General features: G+C 38.0%; 1 protein-coding gene across 1 annotated transcript; it reads right to left on the minus strand.

Annotated features, from left to right (window-relative positions):
• Positions 1–7,181: 7,181 nt before the first annotated feature.
• On the minus strand, positions 7,182–10,861 carry edn3b (endothelin 3b). Its single transcript, XM_065469667.1, has 4 exons — positions 10,801–10,861; positions 10,457–10,661; positions 7,962–8,114; positions 7,182–7,293 (listed from the first exon to the last, which is right to left on the minus strand). Exons 1-4 carry the CDS (start codon positions 10,859–10,861, stop codon positions 7,182–7,184), a joined length of 531 nt encoding a protein of 176 aa, XP_065325739.1.
• Between the last annotated feature and the right edge of the window lie 3,281 nt (positions 10,862–14,142).

Genomic DNA, 14,142 nt, shown 5'->3' on the forward strand with positions numbered 1-14,142 from the left:
CAGTCTGGTGTCGCTCCAGCTGCTCTGAATTATTTCGCTTGTAGTTAGATTTCATGGACAGTGCCATTTTGTGAAGATATTTGTCCTTGCTCTAGATTAATAACACATTGCTCAGTTTTGATGTTTTAATAGGGAAATGTGTGCTCATAGGCTGTGAATCTCTGTGTCCCCCAACTGGCCAGATGTTTAAAGGAGCTTAAATGTACACTCAAAGATAGGAAAAGGGTAAATAAAAAGTATTTAAATGTTTTGGGTTGTTGGTTTTTGTTCTTTGTATTTTAACTTCTGATTTTGCGGTGCAAATAAATTGCAGGTGCTGGTTGTCTGCAGCATGGGAATGTTCCCTTTGTCTTTCAAGTTGAAACACAAACCTTTGTTGTAAAGGCTTGACTGACGATAACCCTAAACTGGGTTTGTTAGGTAGGCATTCTTGGAATCTTATTTTTCCACACTCCTTGTTCCCCAGTGTTATGTATGTATTTACCATCCATAATGTACAGTTGCATGTTATGGAACAAGATTAAAGTTCACAGTTCACATTAGCAACTTTGAAAAAAGTGCATGACAAAAGGTCAGACACACAGAAAATGTTGGCTGTTAATACTCAGTGGTCTTTAAAACAATTGGAGAACCACAATAGATTTTTTTTATTTTTTTTAAATATAGAAATTAAAGTTAAAAATAATGTGAGTTGCGGCGTTGAGGCGTTGGCTGCACCATGCACAGCTAGCTTTTCTGTGGCTGCACAGAAAAGCTTCATTGGACCTTAGCAAAAATCCACTGAACAAAACATATTCCTGCACTTGGTGTTTTAATATTGGTGATGACGAGGGCGATTAAAATCTCCCACAGCTGTTCTTTTAGCTTAGGATCTGGTGACCGCAAAAGCCAAAGGTTATTTCATATGCATTTTTATATGCATATATATATATATATATAGTTAGGTAACTGCTTTTAATTGCATGCCACATGTATTATTATATTATTATCATTTAATTTTACATCTTGTACATTTTCTTTATTATTTTATTTATTATTAACAACAAAACTAAACTGGCACATAGCAATAACATTAGATTCACAATTTTATCTTTTGCTTTTAATTCATTTTCACAGGATGAATTCAATAAATGTTTAGATATTTTAAAGGGGTCAAACAAAAAACATACAAATACTTGATGAAAGTTTAAAACTCTGGGTTAAATTACAGGTGGCATATAAGAACTTTGTAAGCGCTGAGCTTTGTACCAGTTTAGAGTGATGACTTACAATCTTTAGCACCCCAATACCTTATCACCAGTATCATTCGGAATACATTTAAAAAAGTGTGACTCAGAAACATGCCAGGAGGCCTTTATGTCAGCCATGATTCAGTAGACCACTTCATCATAAATCAAGGAATTGATTCCAAATGTTTCACACTTTGGCTCCAACCTCTTTTATGCTGGCTTCAGCTTAGAGTGATTTTTCAGATTTACAAACATCAGGTTGAGGTTTAAGTGGAACGCAAAAGACTTTAAAAAATAAATAAATAAAATAAAGAAAGAAATAAAGCCCCCTCAGTGTGAAGTATCGAGAAAGAATGTAGTTTTAAACTTGCTCTGGAAAGTAGAGAAGTGTTTCGTCATTTTTTAAATTATAATATTATACATGGTAATATTTTTGTGCTTTTTTTTATTACACAGATACATTCAGATACTTCATTTGTTACACCTTGCTAGGACTGGGTTGAACACCCTTTTTGCCTTCAGAACTGCTTTCATTCTTCATGGCATAGATTCAACAAGGTGCTGGAATCATTCCTCAGAGATTTTGGCCCATATTAAAATGATAGCATCACACAGTTGCTGCAGATCTGTTGGCTGTACATCCATGATGCCAATCTCTCACTCCAACATATCCCATAGATGCTCTGTTGGACTGAGCTATGTGTGAGACTGTGGGGGTCATTTGAGTACAGTGAAAGGGATGAACATGGTCAACAACAAGCTCGCTAGGCTTGGCATTTAAACAATGCTCAGTTGGTACCAAGGAGTTCAAAGTATGCCAAAAAAGGATCCATGCTTTCATGTTGTTTACACCAAATTCTGACCCTACCATCTGAATGTTGCACCTTAAAGTGAGAGTCACCAGGCCAGGCAATGTTTGTCCAAAGTTTTTCAGTCCAATTTCGATGATCCCATTTGAATTGTGGCTCAGTTTCCCAATCTTAGCTGACAGAAATGGTACCTGGTGCCATTCTGCTGCTGTAGCCCATCTGCTTTAACTTTCCTTGTATTGTATTGTGCTCTTCTGCATACCTTTGTTGTAACAAGTGTTGATTTGAGTTACTGTTGCCTTTTTAACAGCTTGACACAGTCTAGTTATTCTCCTCTGACCTCTGGCATTAATAATTCATTTTTCAGCAGCAGTTGAAATACTCTGATATACCGATGTTGACATCCAAATGGTGCCAACTCGTAATATTATTACTATTATAATAATAATAATAAATATGCTGTCATCTCATGAACAATAAAATAACAGCATTTTAAAAAGCTGGTTATTATTTAATCAAAGCATAAAAGACTTTAATGCATATTCACATCACAATACATTACATTTTGTTTACAAACAACTGTAAAATGACAACAAATATCATGTTTGATGTAGAAGGTGAGCTCCATTAGACTCAGTTAGTGTGCATTTGAGCAACATAATATCATAATTATCATATCATATTTGATAAGATGCTGTACTTTTCTATATGTAACTGACTCAGAATAGGTGAAGCAATATTGACGTGCATTTTGTGAAGCATTTCTTTTTTCTTTTCTTTCCTTAATGATCTTCTGTATGTTGATTACATGATCAAAATAAATTGAACATAAACAAACAATAAATGTAATTAAACATCTTGATGATTTTATCATATCTGGATAATCTGTTGTGAAAGGAGCAATCTTTATTATCAGTGGTTAGGACCGGTAAGTTCACTCTATGACACACCGGGTTCATTTATTTAATGAGCCAGAACACAAACAGCAAACTGTAAGCCACACAGGGGCCCTGAACCTGCTGTTGAATGGTCAGGATGTCTGCTCGGAAATATTTCCCATGGTATACTGTGGGAATAAGACCTTGCTCACTGTAGGTTTACACTGAGGCTCCAGGGTAGGCTTATTTAGGGTGGACTTAGAGTGACATTCCAAGATGATAGGTGGTATTAGTGTTTCAGAGGGTCCACGTGACCTCAGTCTGTCTACAAGGGGGAAGGTGTTGTGTGAGAGAAATTCCAAACAAAATAATGCCTTAATGGATAAAATGTAAAACAAAAATGTAAAAACACCAACAACAGCAAAAAGTGACCATGGTCGCAGTTTTTAAAAATATGTTATCACAAGGCAAATTATCTCACAATCTCAGGATAGCCAACATGTTTTCTTATAATGAAGAGAGATTTTCCTCCTTTTCCTGAGAAAACAAAGACTCAAATTAATTAGAAAATTATCTCATGATCACATGGAGAAATATTTTCTTTTGCATAGATTACAAGGACATTATCCCATTATCTGGATAACTTTGTTATTTCAAGATATCAAGATTGAAAGAAAGCGTCACAAACCACAGCTTATATCAGCTTCTCACAGTATCTGCTGAAAAACTTTGTAACTGGTATTCGCTTTATTTATTGTTCATCTTTTTTTTAGCACAAGAAAAAAATGCAGGTAATGAAACTTGTATAATTATTAATGTCAAGTTTTAGATTTTAAATGTATTAAATACTGTACAATGGTGGACTGGCTTAGAGAGATAAAATATTTGTATACATGTGGCGGCAGTTCCCATCTCACAATCTGAGCATGAGTTGGGCTAGAGCGTAGATATCATAAATTCAAATCAGCACATGTGATGGCTATGAGTGAGTAATTTTTGGTGAAAAGAGTTAAAGCACTGTGACTGACCTTGTGCACACCCAACAGACAATAAACCCTGAGGCTACTCAGCTGTGCTGCACTCAGTACCTCCCCACATCAGACCACTTTTCTAGACCAGAGAAGCTCCATTTCTGATGAAAGAATTTCACTTCACCGGGTCTGGGTACTTATTGTACATTTACACAGTCTGAGGCAGTTGTATATTTGTAATGAAGTATTCGTAATGAGTGAGGATCAAATACGCAGAAAGAGAATTTAAAGAAAAGCAGGATTTACATAATGGTGAAAAAAAATAGTGAAATTTTGTCACACCATATAAAAAAGTTCACTTATATAACTGAAAGGATTTACATGTACATTACTCTGTTTATTGCTCCTCATATCCCCTGATATCTTGTCCAAAGATTAAGAGTCACACCTGTTTTAATAAAAAGCATACAACAAGTAAATAGCATGAAAATAGTCACTATTACTGGCTAACAGATTATATAAAGTTACCAGTCTTACAGGAAGAAAAGTTATTTCATCTCTACAATAAACCACTGTTACTGCCAGTGTTAATGATGTTTTGTCATACTGTTAAAGGAAATCCTGGCTCCCACCTCTATTTCCAGTAAGCTTATTTTTCATTGACCTGTTATGTTTAACGGTTGATTAAGGAATGGGAATACGAGCTTTTAAATGTAATACATTTAAATATACAATTCACACACACTCACACACTATACATACAACACAAAGTGAGGAGAATTTTGAAAGGATATGTGTAATATGGAAAATGCATGTATAGTTTTGACTCTGCGCATCCAATATGTTACATATCATATCATGGCATACGCTTGCTTTCAACACTGGATTCTTTAACAAAACTATAAACATTAGTTATTCATAAAATCAGACACTGTCTTGTTCTCCTCACATTAAAAAGTAGCTCTTTAAGTATAACAATACTATTTTTTTTCCACGATCATTATTATCACATTGCTTAATGTTCACGGTCTCTCATCCTTTGTCTTATCTTTCTTGCACACAGATGCCAATTGTGACAAGTTTAATTTAGGAGCTGCATTCCCGAACCTGCGACTACACATGAAATATGTGAAAAACACTGTAATGCTAGTTTAAGCTCGAGGGCCTAATATAAGTCAATTATTAGAGCTTCCTCATTTTAAACTCCATAAATTAAGCAACAGACACTAACATTTACTCCTGTAATTTTCCTGTTTGGTTTTCTATAGCAGTCTGCATAATCTGACTTGGCTTTAGTTTATACTAACTGCAGTTTTTCTGCCGTGAGAATATTTTTGTTACTTTTACTCTAAATTCTGAAAGGTGCAAACATTTTAGAGAATAAATAAGCAAAGTTTGTTTGCTCAGAATCTGTTAGAGGACACTGAATAAATGTATTTATTGCTCAGCTGAAGGGTAATGATATAATAAGATGCACTGCATAGTTGTTTTTTACATGAATCCTAGCTATACACCATAAAGCAGTTCACTGGCTCTGAAGTTGTTATTAATCTGAGTTTGCTGTGGAACTGAGATGAAAGCTTGATGAACAAACATCAATAATGGTTTTAACAAATAATATAATTAAATGCCCCCCATACAGGCTACATAATATTATAAACCAAAACTCAGTAATATGCCTCATAACACAAGTGGCATTCTCCATTGTGGAATGGTGTTTTAATGGCAAAGTATCAGGCAAAACATCAAAATATCATGGCTTCATCCTGCTTTACATAGCTCCTCCTGGCACTTTTCCCTCTACAGCATTTTTGTGAAAATGCCTCTGTCTTCCTATATACATTGATATGATCTCATTATTTTGAAAGACTGAGTCAAAGGCAGTTCATAAAACTACATATGAACGCATGGTGGGTCTAAACGAGCTTTGCATAACAAAAGGTCACCAGCTATTATGCTGTGGTTAAAGTTCTCCTCATGAGGCTCTCAGATGGGATCGAAAGGGGATAGGCTCTGCGGTCTGTATCATATTTGCTGAAGTTTCTGAGTTCTTGAAACCAACTTGCTCCAAGAGTTATGATGCTGAGGAATGTCGGCAGTGTTAAACTCCAAAGTTCTTTCCCTGTGCGTACCTGGGAAGGCAAAGTGCCAAACGGAAAGAAATGAAGGGTCCATTCACCCAAGAAGAAGAGAAGAAGATGGAGGTGCATCAAACTGTCATCCAAGTCCAGGAATTTTATGACGAGTTCGGGTTGGGATGATCTGTATGGAGCTTTGAAGAGAACATATCAGACTAAATTAGTAATACTGAAGAAGCAAATATTGTAATTCAGTGCTGCAGATCCATAAAGTTAGGAGACTCAAAAGAGACTGCATCATTGTGGCTTCACTTCATGGTCCCCAGTGTGGGATTATACAGTAATACAAATTGCCCTTATTTAGACAAATGTGCTGTATCCAGAAGCACACAGTACAGTAAAATCAGATACTTGACAGATTTATTCACCAACCTCTTTCTTCCCATTTTAAACAAATGCCCAATTTACTAAAAATATACTACAAGTTTCTCGAGTCAAACACTTATGTATATGTTTTGTGTATATTTTATAAATTGGCACACTGTCCATTGTTCACAGCATATTTAAACACCAGGAATCTATTCAAGCTACAGTTTGTTAGAGAAAAGTGCTTGCTCTGGATTTGTGGTGGCCCACTACAATCTTAATTTAGATTTGTAAATGTCACAGCATTTTCCATTCAGTATGGGAACCTCCCTCATGCTTGTAAGTTAACTTTTGACTGTCCAGGCTTGTCAAACTGAAGGAAATTTCAGCTCCCTAACAATTACGGGCAGTTCCAAGAAGCAGCTGATAGCACTTGTTTGTGCAGCCTACGAAACCTATGAACAGCTATTACCCTGCACTTATGTGGCGATTTAAAGTGCTGCATGCTGCTGAAGTTCAGGCTTTTCGCGCATTGATTTATCATGGGATGTTTTCCGCACAGCTATTGAACAAACTGCTATTCATCAGAGCTGACTTGAAATTGTGTTAGTGGATATGCTGGTCTTGAATCATCAGCAGGAGAAAATCAATTTCTTTCACCACGTAAAAAACAAACGTAAGGTAAGCCCAAAATAAATTAAATGTCAATGACGAACCACTGCAAGAAAAAGTTGCCTATTCTGTCTGATAACAGGCTAGACGATGTGCCTATCAGTTATATTTATAAGAAAAAAAGTACCAGTCACACCACTGCTCTAGAGCAACCATCCATCCATTTTCTTCCATTTATCTAATTCAGGGTTGAGAGGGGGGCTGGAGCCTGGAGGGGGCTGGAGCCTATCCTAGGTGTCATAGCGTGAGAGGCAGGGTACACCTGGACACGTCGCCAATCTATCGTGGGGCTAACACAGAGAGACAGACAACTACTCACATCTAGAATCGATTTAGAATTCCCAGTTAACCTAACTCCAATAATTGCATGTCGGAGAACCCATAGATTTCCCACACAGACATGGGGAGAACATGCAAACTCCGCACAGAAAGGCCCCAATCAGAGGGTGGAGTCAAGCCCAGGGCCTTTTTGCTGTGAGGCAACGGTGCTAACCACCTTGCCAACGTGCTAGAAGATGCCCACCTAGAAGAACCTAAATCAATACTGGTTTTCTTGTTATGTAGTGCAAGCCATTGCTGAAAACATATTTTACACAAAGCGAAAAGTCTGGGTGTTTTTCTCCAACTGTGTCCATGAGAGAATAGCACAGCTGTCCAAAGCAACTGTGTGGGCATATTTTTTGTCCTGTGGGCTCTAAAGGCAGCACCGTACAGATAAACCAGAGTAATTCAAGTACAGGATCTGGCCTGTCAGAAAGTAGAACTGCTGACAATGTCAACATTTCATTGTCTGGGCATTTTCTGAAGTTCACGTTAAATTTATTATAAGCCTCTTGTCAGCACAAGGTTTATTTCTGTCACTCTTTAGGCTCATTTATGGATGCAATCAAAATTCACAAAAGCAGAGAGAGAAAAAGGATTGTCTCAATATCATTTTTACAGAAATAATCAGACTGACCTTGACAGACAAAAATCACGACACTCCGGGTCTGCATCGGTCGCAACACAACGGCAGCGCGGTGTCTCTGCCCCCTCGTATTGGGACGGCTGAACACCACGTCGTTTTCGCTGACGTCCTCTGTAGCTCGACATTCCGTACGGCACAGTGCGCCTTAGAAGGACAGAGAGAGGCCTTTTTTCAGCATTTAGCAACAGATGAGCAAAACAAAGCAAAAATAATAAATGGAGCAGATACATCAGGACCTTCACACTGTCAGTGCTCAAACCCTAAGCAGAAAAAATTTGTTTTAAGTTTTAATTATTCATTTTAAAGCAATGTTTAAACAACTACATTTTTATGTTCTCCAGTGAACCAGGGAACATTTGTTCTTTTGATAATGGAAAATGCAGCCAGAAAGGTCAGTGAAACTGAATAAAAAACAAACCTGACATATGACTTCGATATATCAAATTTATAAAGTCAGCGTCCATCACTATATTGTCTATTCTGGCCCTAATCCTCGCATCTGGATAACATTTAGATTCCAGGTAGGCATCACTTCTTTTCTTTCTTTTTCCACTCATCTCTTTTCAACCATGTGTGATTGATTCTGTGAAAAAAGAGGATCTATATAGAGGCCTTTATATCTTTAGGACCTAAGAGGTTCGGGGGGGACTCTCCTGAGTCTGCTGACAATGTCAACATTTCAAATGAAAGATTCATTGAATTGACAGATAAAAGCCTTTCTTTTGTAGATTTGACAGATTATGTCAGACTGCCTGCTGCTTATAACTGACTGAGTACCTACAGTGTTGCTGGCATCTTGCTGGGCTGCCTTTACTGTGTCTTTTTCCACTGGCACTTCAGCCTGTGTAATTAACTTCAGGGTGAAATGCATTTGAACCTAATACCTGTTCAATCTGAAGTTGGGGCTGTGAGTCAGAGATCACGCTTAATGTAGTGAAATGCTGTTGTCAGCTGAGGGCAGTTATTCCAAAGTGAAAGAAGGGATTTGAGGAAAGCTTCACTTTAAACACTCTTACAATGTGTAGGACCTTTGTGATCAAACTTGGAGCTGTAGAGGAGATGTCGTACTGTATGTACGCACAAATATTTCAAAGTTAGTCTTGTAAGCAAGAACAAAAGGATGGAACATTTGGGATTTCTCCTCTAACTAAGGGTTTTCTATGTTTTTTTTTTTCAAAAGCATCGAATCCTTTTGGGAGTCTTCTGTTTCAGTGCAGTGCTCCAACCATGTAAGAACAAGTTTTCAACACGCACATGATGCACCTAATACTCGCTGCAATAGAGTTACTGGTATTGTTTTCACCTTTGTGCGTGTGCGTGCCCATGTAAATATGTGTGTAAGGACACACCCTCTATAGGAGAAACTGACATAACAAAAAGGTTTTAGAACTTTGGCAGGTGTTTGGGCGTCTGCCTTTACCTTACTTTACAGATCTTTAGCTGAACTCAAACTGCAAGTGGCAGCCACAAGTTAGATGATGAGTCCTATAGCTGGAAATAAAAAGCCAGCTAACTAACTGAGAAGAATATTTATCTGTAAGACTTCAGCCAAAGAGGATTTGTGATTAGATTGGTTTGACTGTTTGTCGGTTCCTGAGCAGGATTATTTAAAAGTTATAAAAAGTTATGAAAATCTTACTAAAGGTGGTGCTTGGCCTAACTTAAAAGGAAATCTGAATTTGATGTGCAGAATTTGATGCTGTTGCGAGATCAGACACTTTACACCATGTCTTCACGTCAAATGTTTTCAACAAAAAAAAATCTGAAACTAAACCAAATCCTTGGTAGACGTATAGCATCTTAGACTGCCCCGTTTTGTATTTGTAGTTGAGATGTTTGCTGCTGGCAGCAAACATCTCAGACTCCTTTTTTTCCCCTGCCATAACTTTGACAACTTCTCTAAGAAACACCCCTTATCAAGTGTTTTTCACCAGTTAATAGCAATGGTAAAGGATATACCTAGATAAAGCTAAATACATAACCTAATTAACATAGAATCAAATAATCATTAAAGATGTAACAATACTTACTTAATTGTGCCCACATAACCTGTTACTACCCAATCCTAAATATATCTGTCAAACCATTTCAGCCAGCGCAATGAAGAAATCTGTCATTGCATTTTATCAATAGACAGACTTAGTCTATGACTCATGGCGTGCCCGGAAAACACAATAAATGCACTAACTTTGGTAAATAATATCCTCCACCTGCCTGATTCCAAACTCTTGCAGGAACATTGGCAATCTGTTGGGCCTGCCATCACTTGAATCTGGTGCCTCGGGGTGGGTAACTGGGTGTAACTGCAATGTGTGGTGCCTCTAGTGCACGGCTCCTATTTCAGTTGCAAAACCAGCCACGTGCCAATCTTCGTTTGAAAGACTCTAAATTGCTACTTCTTATCACTCCTGACAAACGAGGAGACGTTGTGCAACCTTTGGGATTCTTGCACAAAAGCGGATTGAACTTAAAAAAGCGTGTCTTACTCGGGGGTGTTGATCCAGATGATATCCAAGTGGCAGTAGTAGACGCACTCTTTATCCTTGTAGGAATAACAGGTGCAGCGCTTTTGTCTGGACTTTGCTTCTGTTGTCTCAGACAGCTGTGAGTCAGCGGATCCCCGGGAGCCAAACACCTTTGAGTCCAATTGGACCAAGGCGCGGGACGCCAAGATACCGTTATTAGAAGCAGCTATGTTTAAAAAAAAAGACAAAAAAACAAAACAATAAAAAATTATAGTAAACAGCTAAATCAGAAGTTCTTCATAAATAATAAGGTACTGAGGGGATTCATAAACAACCTTAAAAAATAAATATATCTTATTGCCTACCTTGCAAGACAATAACTGCCAGTATCTTGAAAAGCACGACTCTTGTGAGGATGGACAGCATCTTTGCCATGTGTCAATATATTCCACAAAATAAAGCAAACGCCTGATGAGGAAACAAATTAATCTCCAACCATCATCGATCCATTAACTTTGGCGCGTGTCCGTGTGCAGTTCATGTGGTCCGCAGATGACAAAAAAAAGTGTCGGAGGACGCCGAGTCTTTCATTCTAATGACTTCATCCCGTAAATCCTGTACCTGCAATTTTCACACTGAGGCGAAGGGAACCTGTGTTTCTTCTAATCCAAGCTTCAGACTGCCGCAGTCGCAAAACAAGTGCGGTCTTTGGAGCGAGGCGAGGAACAATTACCCTTGAAGTCGCTTTGCCTTCTAAGACATGCGGGACTTCGGAGGGTACACGCCCACACCTCTCCTAGCACCCACCCTCTGTCAGATGCAGCAGCACGAGATCGCAGTGTATGTATTTACATATATACCTATTCACACTTATTTATTTAATGCTTTTACTCTTTTTTACTGGACACCTTTATGAATAAATCAATGAATGAATATTAATGCTCTTGAATAGTAATACTCTTATAACCCATCAAAAGGTATTGCTCAGTGATGGATAAAAGATACAAACGTGAAATAAGTCCTTCAGCTGCACTAATCAGAGCTGACCTGTTGCCACTGACTGGCGCATATTATCCATAAGTTGAGGGTATGAACTCAACACACAGAGGCCCCACCCCAGCTAGGAGATTGAAGCCAGGAGCTTTCTTGGTGTGCTGCCCAGAACCACTTATCACTTTTTGCTATTTTCAAGTTTATAGTACAGCCGATATAAACAAACCCACTTCTAGGCCATCTTGGTGTTGCTGCCATACAGGAAGTGTGTTTCCCCCTTGATAGGCCTTTTAATTTTATGGGTAGAGCTTGTTACTAAGTCAGCTGTAAACATTTTTTTAATATATAAATATCATTAAAGTCAGTGTTTTAATTCATTCAAGCCTATTTATGATTTCATTTTAGTGTATATCACGTGTGTGTGGTTAGCATTGTCACCTCACAACTAGAAGATCATGGGCTCAAACCCACCTGCCACCCAAGGATTGAGTTCCTATGTTCTAAGATGTTTCTGACTTCCTCCCACAGTCCAAAGACACGCATGTTAAGTGGACTGACAATTCTAAATTGTCCGTAGATGTGAGCGTGAAGGATTGTCTGTCTTTCAGTGTTTACACTGCGATAGACTGGAGACCTGTGTAGGTTGCAATTTTTTTTTACACAGCTTTCCTTCTGTGCATTTTTGCAAAAAAGGAGTTACAGTAAAAAGATTTGCTTTTGAATTTAGCAATTTCCTCTCAACTTCCAGACCAGATAAAATGTTTATGCTAGAGTTGCTAGTGTTTGGCGTGCAAATAAAGTAAACTTAGCAGTTTGCAAACGACCTGGGACACCATACAAAACTGGATCAGTTACGTGGCCACCACCTATCAAGAACACAAGCCAGAATGAAGAGACTTGGAAGAGACAGCCAAAGTAACAAAGGTGTTTTATTGGTACACAGGAATGTTGTTGACTGATCCAGTTAATCATCAGAACTTGTCTGGTGATGAATGTAAGACAAACATATCAAGCAGTCAGTGACTGATTTACAACCAAATCGAAAATATCAGTCATATTTCAGTGAGAGCCAGTTCCAGCTCAGCTCTGAACACTGAGGGAGCAATAAGTTACATTTCTAAGTTATGAAGTAGTCATAGACACATGGAACTAACACTGAAAATTCAAGCGGCGGCATAAATCATGAAAGTGGCGGCGGGACGGGGGGGGGGGGTGTCACTGATGTACATCACATACAGAAATAGTCAGTTAAGATGTTGGATGCTGAAAAATTGCAAAACCAACCAAGTCAACCCCGCAGACCACAAAGGGTTTGTGAATGAGGGTGCTCAAGTGAATAAAAACAAACATATCTCGCTGAGCCTCCAACTCCAATTTCCTTTCCGCTGGCTTTCCATCTTGAGGCAGCGATCATTCATGAGCAAACCTGCTAATATCTTCATAGTTTCTTAAACATTATGGTATGTATCTATGTTGTTTTGTATTGTTCAGTTTCTTTCTATCATATAAACAATACACAGATGATCATTTAGGAAAAGGAGAAAAAAAAAGAAATACAAAGTAAAGCAAAACACACTCCAGTATCACTCCACCTGTTCTGAATCAGTTTACATATCAAAAAGGAGCGTGAAGAAATGCTCATTTTTCAAATATGGAAGTGCTTTTTTCCTATTTGCAGAAATAGCTGTCTAAAAATAAACTATTAGATAAAGTGTAGATTATGATTAGGCTTGATTTAAAAGTTCTTCCTGGAATTGGTGTCATTAAACCTAGAAAATTCATCCACATTTATATGAACACTACTGAAAAATTTACTTAGATACATTGGTGTAATGATCCAAAGTATATAATGTTTACCTTCTAATTCTCTGGATAGTCTGCATTAAGTATTCTGGATTAGTACTTTCCTACAGAAGCATCCAAGCAAACTTAAATCTGTCTGACTCTTGAGTGCCCTCTGGTTCCTTCCCAAATTCCCCAAGGCTAAGGTTTTGTGCCATACCCCAGTTCTCTGGCACAATCCCCAAGCTGGGAAACAGAAAGAATTCCAGATAAATTAAGACCATATTCTGTTTTCTTTTTCCTGACCAGTGTTATGGAGACAGAAAGCTATCAGAAAACTGAATATGTGGTTTAGGAGTCACATAATGTACGCATGATTTCAAGGTATCATTTTGGGTTTTCTGTGAAGGATCTCTGCAACCTGGGTGGATGAATCTGACGTTGCACTCTGGCTTCATATGATGCTGATTATGTACCCAGAACTAGGCAGTCAAAACAGAATAAGCATGTTACAAAATCTCCTTGGATACCTTGGTTTGGCATTGCTGATCATGGATATTAAACTGAAGCTTTAGAGTGTGAAACCTAATAGCAGGCCTTATTTAATTAAACCTTTCTCATTTTACTCATGAAACATAACAGTCTATTACCAGTGCCATTCTAAAAATCCACTGTGGACCACCAAGTTTTCCCAATAGGAAATTTCTGTTATTTCCCAAGTTGTTGTAGCAATTGTAAATAATACATCTATTTTCTCCTCGCTTTGACTCAAGAAATCATGCATATAGTTTCATATTATAACACGTGTATTCTTATGTTCACTTCCAGCCTGCCAAAAGTGTTTTTTATAGCTGTGCTTTTGGCAGAGGGAATCTCTTTGCAACACATTCTAGCCTGAACTGGGAGACATGAGGGAGCGTAATACATCACAG

The sequence above is a fragment of the Pelmatolapia mariae genome, linkage group LG20 (assembly GCF_036321145.2).
Source record: "Pelmatolapia mariae isolate MD_Pm_ZW linkage group LG20, Pm_UMD_F_2, whole genome shotgun sequence".
Taxonomy (NCBI): Eukaryota; Metazoa; Chordata; class Actinopteri; order Cichliformes; family Cichlidae; genus Pelmatolapia; species Pelmatolapia mariae.

Bases quoted from the DNA above. Each gene is read 5' to 3' on its own strand.
- edn3b (XM_065469667.1), bottom strand. From the start codon at position 10,861: ATGCTGTCCATCCTCACAAGAGTCGTGCTTTTCAAGATACTGGCAGTT. The intron at 10,662-10,800 runs GTAGGCAATAAG...TTTTAAACATAG, and splicing joins GGCAGTTATTGTCTTGCAAG to CTGCTTCTAATAACGGTATC. The intron at 7,294-7,961 runs GTCAGTCTGATT...TCTCTGTGTTAG, and splicing joins CGTGATTTTTGTCTGTCAAG to CCCCACGATAGATTGGCGAC.